This window comes from Larimichthys crocea, chromosome XIX (genome assembly GCF_000972845.2).
Source record: "Larimichthys crocea isolate SSNF chromosome XIX, L_crocea_2.0, whole genome shotgun sequence".
Lineage (NCBI taxonomy): Eukaryota > Metazoa > Chordata > Actinopteri > Sciaenidae > Larimichthys > Larimichthys crocea.
Window position 1 is genome coordinate 9,463,400 of NC_040029.1, and position 14,467 is coordinate 9,477,866.

At 45.0% G+C, this 14,467-nt stretch overlaps 1 protein-coding gene across 1 annotated transcript; it reads right to left on the reverse strand.

The window, feature by feature from the left end:
* Positions 1-1,862: 1,862 nt before the first annotated feature.
* LOC104928331 (sodium/potassium-transporting ATPase subunit alpha-1) lies at positions 1,863-14,049 on the reverse strand. The gene is made up of 23 exons (XM_019273216.2): positions 13,864-14,049; positions 13,369-13,479; positions 10,611-10,670; positions 9,146-9,247; positions 8,917-9,018; positions 8,720-8,833; positions 8,402-8,536; positions 8,084-8,201; positions 7,729-7,997; positions 7,338-7,646; positions 6,574-6,708; positions 6,168-6,360; positions 5,901-6,076; positions 5,684-5,820; positions 5,074-5,224; positions 4,792-4,960; positions 4,552-4,706; positions 4,338-4,461; positions 4,110-4,255; positions 3,894-4,024; positions 3,709-3,810; positions 2,782-2,873; positions 1,863-2,089 (listed from the first exon to the last, which is right to left on the reverse strand). The coding sequence occupies exons 1-23, from the start codon at positions 13,873-13,875 to the stop codon at positions 2,061-2,063; spliced, it is 3,072 nt and encodes a 1,023-aa protein (XP_019128761.2). The 5' UTR covers positions 13,876-14,049; the 3' UTR covers positions 1,863-2,060.
* Between the last annotated feature and the right edge of the window lie 418 nt (positions 14,050-14,467).

Genomic DNA, 14,467 nt, shown 5'->3' on the forward strand with positions numbered 1-14,467 from the left:
CAAGCATTGCTTTATTGTTGGCCCATGAAAAGAGAGCCACCCTCCAACCCTCCGGTGCTGCCAAACACACACACACACACACACACACACACACACACACACACTTCTGATTCATCTACACCTCATCCAGGCCTAACGGCTGCAGGGTTTGCAAACACCTCCTTTGGCGTCCTCCTCTGCCTCCGAAAGCAGAGGTCCATCTGTATAACGGTTACAATAAACCCAAAATTTAAGCGTGTTTTTAGTGGTTTTATGACACTAAAATGTCACTTCTGCTGCTTGAGATTCCACAGAAATATGTATGTAAGTATTCCCCCTCTCCCCCCTGACTAATCCATTGTTTTCCACCCCTGACATATTTCTGCCTTCATCATTAACTAGCTCCAGGATGCTCCCTGACCTCTGACGCTCCCCTGTGGAGATGGAGGTTAGAGGAGGAAGGGTGGCTTGGTCCCCTATGTGGAGACACCATGCTGGCAGAGATTTAGCGTCCATGCCTGGGTCTACACTTGACACCAGTTTAGCCACTTGTAGAAGATTATTATTATTATTTTATATTTTTTTTTGTGAGCGACCTCTTGGTGGTGGATACAGGTCAGACAGGCATTCGAGTGCTATCACTGTGTTTTCGTATCAGCTGGCCCTGGAGGACTCACTGCATCAACTGACAAGATAAACCAAAGACAGATCAAACAGAGACACACACTCCATCCCATCTTCTTCTTCTATCCATCTATTCAGGGCTTTAACCTCTTTTCTAAAAACCTGCAGCGAAGAGCTGCCGAGTAAACAAACAAGTCATCCACAGATGGACACACAGCAGCGAGCCCTGGCATTGTAAGGTGAGGGGGTGTGTGTGTGTGTGCTCATGCACGTGACACATGTATAATGAGCGCGAGCTGCATTTTTTACAGGGCTGTATTTTTGTTTTGGTGTGAGTGCATGTGTGTGTGTGTGCGATATTGGTGTATGCTCGCGTGTTTTGCCAGCGACGCTCTATAAATAGCTCAGATTTTATTTAGATGTTGGACACAGAAAGAGAAAGAGAGAGAGAGAGAGAGAGGCTCTCGAACGGGGTTGCCATAGCAACAGGCACGTTCAAGGGGCCCTGCTTGTGAACGAAGGATGAAGGCATGATAATGTTAGTGTCTGTCTGCACAGCCACCCTCCACCATCCACCCTCCTGCTCGTGTTCATCTCGACTCAATCGGACACACACATAATATTTGTTGCTCCTTCCTCTTTATCGCATCGATTCACTCTCCTCAGCATCCGTCACTCTTTCTCTCTCTCTCTCTCTCTCCACATCATCCCTCCATCCTTTTGTCTGCACACTCTCACAGCACCACCCTCTGCCTGAGACGCTGAAGGCAGAAATTCAACCTGAATCTGGCGACAAATTCAGCCACACACACACACACACACACACGTAAGAGGGGTTGGAGCATTCATAATGACCGGGGTAAACACAAAGTAGATAGCACTGGAGTGGACGAGAGTTAATTCTCACTGAGGGGGCCTCTCTTTGCGTTAGCGGTCAACAGAGCAATCCATTGCAAACACTTTGAGAGCAGGCTGGGCCCTTGAGATAATGGACACACACACACATGCACGCACACACACACACTGCTGTGAATATCTGGCAGGTAAAGATAAAAGTCAAATCTAGTGTCGTAGGAGATAACGCTGACAGGATTAGAGAACCAACTGATGAGTCAATCAACAGAAGATCAGCTGACTTCGACACTTTCATGCACTCAAAGTGAAAATATTGACCCCGGGTATGACGTTTAGGAGCTGCTGAGGTGGAGTGAACCGTTAAAAAACTCCTAAAATGTGAAAGAAACAAACGTCCAAGCAGCTTCGGTGTACAACAGTTCGGACATGTTTTATTGTGAAGGACATTTACATCAAGATATTCTTAATTTATCCATGCTCTTTGTGTTTTTTCTCTTCTTTTTTTTTAAAAGGGGAGAGGTCAGACAAACATGTCAGACAAATAATGTAACATGGCAGTAAAATAACGATGAAACACTGACTTCGCCCCTCCGTGACCGGACTCAGTAGTATGTTTCCTGCTCCACCCAACCTAGAAACCAAAAGGAGACAGAATTAGGTGATGTTTTTTTGGGGTGAATTTAAATCTTCCCTGATGGTGCTATGGAGAGATTTAGGTGGAGGCTGTGCCCTACATATGACTCAAACGTAAGGATCTGTGGTTGAATCCCTCAGATGTACGCAGGATTAGCAGTCAGAGGTGTTGGTGCTTGAATTATGTGGTGGAGCCCAAAGCTACGTCTTATTTTTAGGCCTCAGTCGCTGAGCTGGAATCATGTTTTCCACTTTTGAGGGAAAACTGTGAAAATATTCAGCTCAGGGTTAAAAATAAGTTTGCCGCTCTGGGCACCGTGCAAAGATCTAATTTTAAAGATTTGATTTAACTTGGTTTTTTTTTATTCATTCACAGTCGCTGATTGTAACACATTATTCACCATGGATGGGCTGTTCACTGATCTGTGCTCAAGGCTCAGATGTAGCACACACACACAAACACACACACAGCTGCATCAGAGCCAGCTCCGATCACACTGGTTCTGCTCTAGTCCGTGGGTGGGAAACGAGGCATTAACAATAGCAGAGTTGAAGGTTCAAATCCCCACCGGACCTCTACCATCTGCCACAGTTCACTGGTCCGTGTGTATTTAATATTTTAAATAGTCTGTAGTACTGACGTGTGCACGGTTTCTGTCAGAAAAAGCACAAAGGGAATGGAGCTCTTACCGCCTGGGTTGCGTCTGAGGATATATCTTCTGGCTTCATCGTACAGGAAGATGAGGAGGGAGTAGGGGAAGGCACAGAACCACCAACATGGCCTAAAAAAAGACGGACGGACAAACAGAGAGAGATTTAGAGACACAACTGTGCAACAAAAGAGACAAAGTGCTCTTTGCAGGCTGCTGAAGAGGCCGAGTTACGCTGCAGAGGCATTATATCGGCTGGAGGTTTGCTAAGAGCACATGAAAAGCATGAGACCGAACTATGAGGATGGATTCAGGAGTGTGTGAAAGCAAAATGAGGCGAGGTGTTCATCTCTTTGAGAGTCCTCTGAAACCGGTAACGCACGGGGATTTTTAATGGGTAGTTTCTTCAACTTGTGGGCTGATTTTGAGCAGTTTTTATGTTGCAAATGATTCTTTCTTTGCTGTAAACGCTGCACAACTTTCTTTGGTAATAAGCACCTTTTCTTTCTCTTTACAGACGAGACGGGAAGACAAAATCTGCCGAGGAGAGACGGGACAAGAAGAAGAAGCCGAGGTTTGTTGTGAGAAAGATGAGTGGGTGAGTTTGGGGAAGATGAAGACAAGAAAAAAAAAAGGAGAAGGGACGAGACGAGATTTCAGCCGATGCGAAACTTCCCGAGCTAATGAGCTTAATGCGCCCTCGCTGCTTTTCTATTTCCCTCATTAGCACGGCAGATCTTCTGCTTCGTTCTGCCTCTGAAGTGGAAATCAGCGCGAACGCGAGATAATATCCACCTCTTTTTTTTAAACAAGATAATAAAGCTAAAACAGCAACGAATTGAATGTCATCGTCGGGGGAAAACAATGTCAGAGCTCTGGATTAACAACAGAATTAACAGAAAAGAGAGATTTCACGGATTACAGCGTTAATGGGGATGGACTTAATGAATATAGTGTGGATACTCACTTGAGAGGATACATTCTGAGGGCAACGTCCATGCCCGGGCAGTATGACAGGAAGGCAGCCAGAGCTGTCTCCTCAAACAGACCGAAGATGAGGATTCGGTTCCTGTGGAGAGTTAACACAGTTAGACAAGTTGAACTAACGTCTGTAACATCTGTGAGAAGAGACGCTCCATCATGCGTACGTACTTCATTCCCTGCTGCAGGATGGAGTTCCTCCTGGTCTTACAGATGATCAGATCGGCCCACTGCACGATCACGATGCTGGCGAAGAACGCCGTGTGGCAGGTGAACTCTACGATCTTTCTGCGCTCGTATGTCTGGCGGATGAAAAAGAAACATCAGCACGCGTGTGTGTGTTTCACATCTGTCGTTAGATGACACAAAAATAGAAGCATCACTGACCCACTGCTGTCCGTAGCTGTCTTCCAGGTCGTTTACATATTTGTCGTCCCAATGCACTCTGATCCCGATCAGGTCCATCGGGAGGAAGCCGTTTTCAGCCAGGATCACAAAGTATGTGAAGAACCCAGCTGTGGCCTGCATCATACCTGACAGAGAAGAAGAAGTTTAACTTGGGGCGGGTGCACAAGCTTCACATTAAAGTCCAAAACTCAGCTTAGATTATTTTACCGATCTGTCCGTATGCTATGCTGATGAGCCGCTCGTTCACCAGTTTGTCTGTTTTGGGGTTTCTGGGCTGTCTCTTCATGATGTCGCTCTCAGCTGCTTCATAAGCCAGAGAGATGGCGGGGACCTGTGAGATGACAAGACAATCGTACATCAAAATTCACATTTGGATTTGATCTGTGATGAGAAACTTTGATCAAATATGCTCTGCTCTCACCATGTCAGTTCCCAGGTCAATACAGAGGATGGTGACGGTTCCCAGGGGCAGAGGGATGTTGGCGATGATGAAGAGGAGGAAAGGCGAGATCTCTGGGATGTTACTTGTCAGGGTGTAGGCGATGGATTTCTTCAAGTTGTCAAAGATCAGACGGCCTGAGTAAAGACAGAAAATTGAGCCGTTATAACAATGCTTTTTGCTCTCTGAAGTCTGTACTTGCACATTCAGCGTTGGCCTTACCTTCTTCCACTCCGGTAACGATGGAGGCAAAGTTGTCGTCCAGCAGGATCATGTCAGCGGCCTGTTTGGAGACGTCAGATCCAGCAATACCCATGGCGACGCCAATGTCGGCCTTCTTCAGAGCCGGAGAGTCGTTCACGCCGTCGCCTGTCACAGCCACAATGGCTCCCTGAAGAGACACGAAATAAAGTGTCACAAAAACCAAACACAGCAGATATTTCTGAGAGCTTTTAATCCCAATCTGTGTCCATGACAAAGTCCTAAATTCTGTTTCATGCTGACCTGTCGCTGGCAACCTTCCACAATGATAAGTTTCTGTTGAGGGGAGGTTCTGGCAAACACGATTTCAGTGTGGTGTTTCAGTATATCGTCGAGCTGCTCACTGGTCATGTCTTTCAGCTCGCCGCCGTGGACAACGCAGGCCTTGGCATCCCTGGAGAGAAAAAAAAAAAATCACAGCAGCATTAGGACGACAGTCGTAATCCCACATCCTGTCTCTCAAAGCTGAAATTGTTGATGGGGTAGAATCAGAGCAGAAAACAGGAAATTCCTCATGTGCCTTGACACACGTTAAAGGAAATGATGGTATCATCAGCAAAATGAGCATGAGGTTTCTGCCCAGCGTGACTATGATCTGAACCCAACAAACTAAACTTGCTGATGAAGAGTCTCACTTAGATTTATTTGTCTGCAGCGACTTAATGGTAAAAGCTTTTTTGGCTTTAGTAGATGGCAGAGCCTCGTTAGGCCACGCTGATTTAATTTGGCTCTATTAGTGCCGGTATGAGGAAGAACAACAACAGAAGAAGAGGTGAGTTTGGAAGGAAGATTTCATATAGCTCCTTTTCTTCATATTGTGGCTCAACGCTGAAGATTTATTGAGTGTACCAACCTGGGGTTGACCTCTGAGACTGGTACGTTCAGGCGGGCAGCGATGTCCTCAACAGTCTCGTTGCCTTCAGAGATGATACCCACACCTTTAGCGATAGCCTTGGCTGTGATGGGATGATCACCTGTGACCATGATGACCTAATGGAGAAGACAAGCTATTAAGTATAACATTTTATGTGCAAAGTGTGTTTGTGGTTCTGACTTCTCTTGAGGCGTACCTTGATTCCAGCGCTTCTGCATTTACCGACGGCGTCGGGTACGGCGGCACGAGGAGGGTCGATCATGGACATGAGGCCAATGAAGCACAGGTTCTCAGTGGGGAAGTTCACCTCCTCAGTGTCGAAAGCAAAGCCCTCTGGGAACTGGTCATCGGGCATGTTGAAGTGGCAGAAACCTGAGTAAGGCAGGGAAGAAAATGCTTGTTCAGAGATCCCACGGATTTTTTAAATGTGCATGTAGCTACAGAATGGTGCCATGTTATGTACCCAGCACTCTTTCTCCCAGTCCTCCCAGCTCCACATAGGCGTTCTGGAAAGCGTCTTTCATCTCGTCGTCCAGAGGCTGCTCTTTGCCCTGCAGCATGATCGTGGAGCAGCGGTCCAAAATCCTCTCCGGGGCTCCTTTCATCACTAGCAGATGCTTGGTCTCTCCGGGAGTTGCATTCTTGTGGATGGAAAGCTGTGGATAAAAAGGAGGGTTAAGCTTTCCGTATTTTGTTTTACATTTGATTTGCGTAAATACTTATTTTATTTTAAAGTATCTTCATGTTACAAAAATGTCATGAGTGAATCCAACCACTAGGGGGCGTAAATCACCATTTCCCTTGAGATTTTTTCACATGCATGTTGAACAAATTTAGAAGCGGCATGAGAAACTTCATGGGTTGTTTACCTGGTATTTGTTGGTGGAGTTGAAGGGGATCTCAGAGATCTTGAGGTATTTGTCTCTCATGCCGCCGACGGATCCGCAGCACAGCTCGATACACTTCAGCAAGGCAGCTTCTGAGGCATCACCGGCCACATCTCTCTGTGGGTTTAAGCACAGGGCAGAGAAGCTAGATCAGAGGGTTTAAGGGAAAAAATGTTTCACACGCTTAGAATCAAGTCAAACCATCGACCCCTTTGGACTTCAACAAGATACTGACAATAAGAAAGACAAGAAGGACAACAGTTGTGGATGATTCACATAAATAAAGCAGTTTAAACATCAATGATCCATTCCACAAAAAGATATTTATGTTTTCATCACTTTGAGAGAGAAATAACTTGTCAATCTTTTGCGATGGTGGTGGCATCTATACATTTCTGTAAAAGCCTTTCATTATGTTGAGTGCTTTTCTAAAGATTTGTAGTGTAATACTGACTGCATTTTTATTTTCTTGGATCCAAAAAGTTCCTTGCCAACTCATAACGCCAACTCACCACCTACACTGCGTGTAGTATCCAATTCAACTAAATGTTTTAAGGATGAAAAATATTCCATGAGGTAATCTTGTTTACAACCACGACTAAGAGATGGTGTTACACCAAAAAAGCCGGTGTTATTGATATCTTCATCCGCTGGTGAATTATTTACAATCTTTTGTGGCAATCAGAATGGGTGAACTAGAGCAAAACGTTCAAGACAAAGAAATTAAAGCGTGCAAAGTTTTTCACCTTCAGGATGGGGACGTTGCTCTGCTCAGCCAGGAAGACGGCGCGGTTGCAGAGTCCAGCAACTCTTGCCAGGGCAGCCCAGGTGGGGGAACTCCTGTCGAAGGAGGTGCCGCTCTGGTTCTCAGTGGTGTCGGCCTCGTGGATCTGGTTGTCAAACCACATGTGGGCGACAGTCATCCTGTTCTGGGTCAGGGTGCCGGTCTTGTCAGAGCAGATGGTGGAGGTGGAGCCAAGGGTCTCCACAGCTTCCAAGTTCTTCACTAGGCAGTTCTTCTTGGCCATACGCTTAGCAGTCAGGGTCAGACACACCTAGAGATGGGAGCGATTGGGTCAGAGTTGTTCTTGGGATCCATAATTGGACCTTTAATAGACAACAAACACCAAGACTCACAGTGACGGTAGCCAGGAGACCTTCTGGCACGTTGGCGACGATGATACCGATGAGGAAGATGACGGCCTCCAGCCAGCCATACCCGAGGATGAGGGAGAGGATGAAGAAGGAAACACCCAGGAAGACGGCCACGCCGGTGATGATGTGGATAAAGTGCTCAATCTCAACGGCGATGGGAGTTTTGCCACCCTCCAGGCTGGAAGCCAGGGTGGCGATACGACCCATGACAGTACGGTCTCCAGTGTTGATGACGACACCTCTGGCGGTACCTGGAGCAGGAGAAGGAGTTTCAAGTTTAATATCCTTCAAACCCTGACCTCAATTGAATCTTTGAAGTTATCCGTTAGTTCTCTACCTTCGACACAGTTGGTGGAGAAGAAAACAATGTTCCTGGTCTCCAGAGGGTTGTCGTTGGAGAAGTCAGGAGTACGAGTCTGGGGCTCAGATTCACCAGTCAGAGAGGAGTTGTCCACCTAAAGTAGGAAACAAACAAGTTTGTAACTGAGACGATGGGATTCAGACAATAGAAAGCGATTATGAGGAAGTAAACTCACACTTATATAACCCAGTCTGTCAGCATATTGTGTCTCCAATCACATATTTAACCACGACTTACAGGGTGAGTAAAGCATTGATCAAGAACTACAACTTAACACCGAGTGAAGATACCCACCTTGCAGCCGTGAGCGGAGATGATCCTCAGATCAGCGGGGATCCTGTCTCCACCTTTCACCTCCACCAAATCACCGACCACCACCTCTTCGGCGTTGATGCTCTTCTTCTCACCATCACGGAGGACCAAGGCTTGCTATGAGACCGAATGTGAAATAGACGTTTTTTAAGAGAGCACCAAGAAACTGTGTCATGGGTGTGGTAATACTGACGAAGTAACACCCCTTCCTTCTATTGTGCAACAGGTTTTATGTCTCAAATTTGATATGATACATTTCCTGTTTGAGGAAAGTGTTTACAAAGGTCAGGAAAAACTCACCTGTGGGACCAGGTTCTTGAAGGAGTCCATGATCTTGGAGCTCTTAGCCTCTTGGTAGTAGGAGAAGCAACCAGTGATGATGACGACAGCAGAAAGCACGACACCGAGGTACAACTGTAGTATGAGAGAAAAGACTGTTAGAGCATCTTTCTTTATTTAAAAGATCAAATCTGAAACACTAACAAATGCTTCCTTACGTTATCTTTGACGGGTTCATCTTCTGAGGCAGCCTGGATACCGAAAGCGAGGAAGCAGAGGATAGCACCGATCCACAGCAGCATGGAGAAACCACCAAACAGCTGGAAAACCACATCAAAGTCAGGACTTTGCCGGTTTTACTGAGTATGAGTGAATTTGCATTTCTAAAATTTGAATCTGCAAAACAGGTCTTCCAGGTTTTGCATTGAAAATGGAGGACTCTCTTACCTGTTTACAAAACTTGACCCATTCGGGCGTCGTGGGAGGAGGTGTGAGGGCGTTTGGACCATCACGTTCCAGGATCTCCTTTGCTCTGGCGTTGGAAAGACCCTAAAAAGAGACACAAAGAAGAAATATTATAGTTAACGAGACAGGGTTGGGCATGGGTATGGCTCGGACGGCTTTGTCTTTGTCCTAGTTTGCCGGCAGAAGGGAAGCGAGTCTGAGCAACGCGTTTCCTGCTAAAGCTTTTATTTTGTAAACAGGTACACCTCCATTACCTCAGGAGCTGATGGATTAAAGTTTGGTCGAAGCAAAGACAAAAGAAACCAAACGCACAGGAAGAGAGATCTCACTAATCTTACAATCCCTGTTTCCTGTTTTCACCCTCTCTGTATAATTAGACGACTAGCTCGATGTAAATCACCTCTTGCCGTATAGAAAGAGTGCCGACGGGAAACAGGACAATCACGTTGTATCTCTTTTATCAATGAACAATGCATTCTTCAACAAGGTCACATTTTGTTACAGTTTTAAGAGTAAAGTGTGACTGAAGGTCGCGTTGGAGAGGGACCAGGAGTGGAAAGCAGTTTCTTGTTGGTAGGGTCAATAAGGCTGGTGTTCCTGCATGAATGAAGTCTTTGTTTTGGGGCAAACTCAGACAGATCAGATTTCAGCAGGTAATCAGCATCACTCAAGCATTTGGCCAGTCAAGGGTTGTGTAATGGGATTCTGTGTGTGTGTGTGTGTGTGTGTGTCCTCGGCTCGATGGCCGAAACATGAAAAGTACACTTTGTGCAGCAGCTTAGTTTCCACTTTTCTCTACAAATGACATTTATTGACATTTTACACGCTCAGCTCGCCTGAATCACGACGTTTTCTCTCCAAACTCTCGAGTGGGATCCGGATCCAAGTGGATAGTTTGTGTTTTATTTGTCAGAAATACGTTGATTTACGAGATCACCCAACACAATGTAGGTGAATAATATTGTTTCTACTGAAGAAACTGTTCTCAGCTTGTACTGGATTATCCAGAGCAAACCTGTGCTTTGGGACCTCTCTGAGGGGACACCTGATGAAGTTTTACAACTTTTCAGGCCCCTGAAATGTCTGTATTACCTGTAATGTGGGCTCACAACTAAATAATGGTTTATCTCGCAGTTACAAGTCAAAAGATATGTGGCTTTCTCATGTTTAACGCCATATTTCAGTGATCTCAAAGGTATATATCTCAAAATCTGGACGACTAAAACCAAAACTATCTGTTTGTATTGAACCAACTCTTTAAAATCACTTCACACGACTCTAAGGAGATGTTACATGCCTTTGACCTCAGTTTACACCACGAGATCTTCCCCGTGCCTCAGCCACTGTGAAACTGTCACAATACAACAATCCCAGCGAGTTACTATCAGTGTGATAGGCTCAAACACAAACACACATTCAAACACACACACTCATGCTACGTGCTTACCCTGCTCAGGTCGGTTCCATATTTTCTGTGAAGTTCGTCCAAGGTTAATTTGTGATCATCCTATGGGAAGAGAGACAGACAGCGATTGAGTAACACAGTAAAAACAAGCCAGAATCATGGTAAAACCTCAGATATGATCCTCGGAGGATTAAAACATGTCCTGTCATGCCTTGCCATAAAGATGATGAGGCAAAATCAGTGATCTGATCAGGATTACGGGTCGCCAAAGTCTACATTCAAGTCAAATTAGCTGCTGACTGAAACCTCGCAGACAAACACAAAGGCTTTGTTACGTATAGACTCATCCAAACAGCAAACAGTCTGTCCAGCTGAATCAATGTCACCCAAATGGTGACCTGAAGAGTATTACTCATGAGTTTGACATTTTCACTGAAGAAAACGTCACATCAGTGTCCTCGTAATGAGTTTGACGGACGGTCTGTGATCATAGAGCGTCTGTAAAATGGATCTGCAAATGAACAACCAGAGGAGCTGGCACATTCAGGCGCCTACACTGTGTTTTTCTGAATAACGCCTACGGCGGGTGAATGAATCGAGATTCTTTCAAAGTAATTTGGATGATCTGCAACAAAACCTCGACTCCCACCTTTCATTTTTCTGTAATCTTTCTTCAAGAGAGACTGTAAGACAACTGAGTCAAAGACACCCAATGGTGGTTTACAGAGCTCACATATGTGACAAATTCTTGTTGTGTTTGAAATGGTGCTGAAGTTTTCCATTTGGCGATGGTAGTTTTCCCCCTGAGTGAGTATTTTTCCATGAAATGAAAGCTGCACCGGCTGAATAAACCATTATATACACGGAAAGTATGTCATGTTGTAGCTCTCTGCTTGATATAAACATGGGTATTTGTTTTAAAGCGCGGACTCCCATCTGTAGCAATCCTTCGTCCATGTTGGTGGATAAAATGGGTGTAATTGCACGGTTCTGCCCGGTCCCTTTGCATTTATAACAAGCACGATGAAGTGCACCGTGCCAAATGTGCCGTGCATAATGTTTCATCACATGCTGTTACTCAGAGGTACATCTGAGGTCTCTTCCTCACAAACCTTTTTGACGCTGATCACGTCTGAGCGGCTGGTTTCAAGAAGTCGGATTCTATTTTTAGCAAAAAAAAAAATTCTACTGGACTTTGTCACGTTCGATCAAAATCCACCGGCGTTGCTATGGAGACAGTTTCCAATTGTCTTAAGCTGGACTTTGGCGCCTCGGTTAATAATAATATGATGGTGTGAGTATGATGGTGCAATAATCATTAACATGACCCGCCTACACTTTCACTACTGTTTTAGTACAAACCAACAACCCTCTGAAGACACATCAAAGACAATGCCTGCCGTTAATTGCGGTAAATAATATGCTAAGTCGGGGGAGGTTATGGCCGACTGGCGATACGGTTGCTATGGCATTGAGATGTCCTTCAGCGGCGGCAGGACTTTGAGATCTAGTTAAGACGTACAGAGGACAATAATCATTAATATGTCACCTAGATGGAGATTTTATTACCTAATAACCTGCCAGACTCTGTGACCTGGTGGGTGACATTGGGCAGGGAATGAGAAAAACACGCAATGATTAAAGAATTAATTAGAAAAGTGGCAAAAAGCCGCGACATACATGTTTTATTGTAGTTACTTTAAAAAAATACAGCATCAATCTACATCTTTACTTGATGACCTTGTGAAAGTCAAAGACACGTTTACGATACATCATCCAAAAAATTAAAGAAAATATAAATAATTACGATGTTAACTGATGATTCGTGGGATGTTTTAGCACGTTTTGTTCACTAGTTTGAACCTCGAGATGAACACGAGACCTGACTCTGCCGCCTGACCTTGTGAAGGACACTATCTCACGGAAGTCAAGACATCCTTTAACGAGACGTTTGAACGGACAAACAGGAGTGAGGACAGCTTTGGCAAACTTCTAAAGACACTTTTAATAAACCTATTTCTGCATATAAAATGCTACTTTTTTACTTTTAAACATACAGCCGGAGGTGTGAAATCACTCACAGGCCATTTTTTTAGGGGGATGACTTTAACATGAGAGTGTCTCACTGACCTTGGTCAATGACCTCAGCCAGCTACAGATTGAGAAAAAGCTGACACCAGTGGAAATCACCCATTTTACACCGGATGTGTCAAACCCATCTAAACTCTGCACTCTGCATGCAACTTTACAACTCTGCACATTTCATCCTGAGCTGCAGAGCGCGGCGGTTAAACTTCGAACAGATCTCGAGAGATGAAATGAAGTTTGAAGCGCGATAATAAATGTTTACCAGCTACAGGAAGAGGGACTGCTTCATATGTTTTGATGACAATAATGACAACAGAGCCTCTGACCAAACTTTTGAGCCTAGATAAGTGTGACTTAGAGGTTAAGTATAGTCGTGAATTGCTTAATAACATATGACAGCACATGCAGCGGTGTAAGTAGCAATCTGTGGGAAATACGGGGAAGACAGCTACATCTCATGTGACTAGCCATGAGGTAAAAGCAGAGGTTTGTCTCAGCTGTGACCGTATCATTGCTGTGACCAATGCGACAGTGATAACACTGAATAAGACTGTCATTAAGTGTGAAGCCAGCAGTCTACACATGTTTGTAAAGTTGAAGAAGGTCAATCAGCTTCACGCCTGCTCCTAACGTCACGTTGTGTGACTCAAACTGCCTCAGTCAACTGCTTAAGATAATTACAAACTGGTTTTACTTTGGTTTGTGTACTCACCAAGTCGACTTCTTTCTTCAGATCATCCATATCCTTTTCATTTTTCCCCTTCTTGCCTTTCTTGTCTTTGCCATCTGAAGTTGCCGCCAGTTTGTACTCCTCTTTCCCTCTCTGGATTGAAGAAAGTGAGACAGAGTGAGTTTGTGAACACACGGCTCGGCAGCACATGTGGCATGGGTTTCTCTCATGTTTCCTCTTTTCTTTTTTGGTTTTGAGTGAGTGTGTCGAGCAAAAAGAGGTGTCAACTTTGCTGTTCAAACATGCTGTAAAAAAATGTGTTAATCATTGTTAGGAGGACTGTGAATTACTCTCATGAAAATATGAAAAAAAACAACAACCAACATCTCGCAGAGCAAATATCGAAACTGAGGTACAAAGTACTCTACGACTGCCTGCCAATAACTTGTGACTGCGACTCAAACTGAACTGGAAAGATTAAATCCAAAGACTCTTAGAAAACTAGGCCAAAACATGTGACAAAGTTTTAATACTTACTCCCAGCCCCATGGTTGCAGTGCAAGTGTGAGAACAGTCAATCCAATTGTCTTTTTAAATTGCAGCTTTCCTACTCCGCCTCTCTCTCTCTCTCTTTCACTCTCTCTCTCTCTCTCTCGCTCTCTCTCTCAGCCCTGTTGCTTCCTGTGTCTTCCGCACTCCCCAGACCAGAGAAGATAGGTTGCTTCACATTACCATACCTTTATACCTACCTGCCCCCCCCCTCCAAAGAGGAGGAGCTTTGAGGTGGTGGCGGGGGGGAGGATTGTGATAAAAGTGGCTTGAAACTGGACAGGTGAGTAGCCGTTTTTTGAGCCCCGGGGAGGGAGGGTTGTAGTTGTGGGGGAGGGTGGCTGAGGTGGAGGTGGAGTAATGTGGGAGGAGTGGGAGGGGTAAGTCTTGCTCAACTTCCCTGTTTTGTTCTCACCGCTTCCCTTCCCTTCGTCGTCTTTCACTCATTTACTTTCTTCCCCTCAGTCTTTTTCTTTTTACGCTACGCTTCATTTTGACCTTTACATGCAACAGGTAGGTAGGTGCCTCTGACAGACCCGTGCACGCCGTCAGTTTACAGTACAAACAGGGATGAACGACACACAGAGAGAGA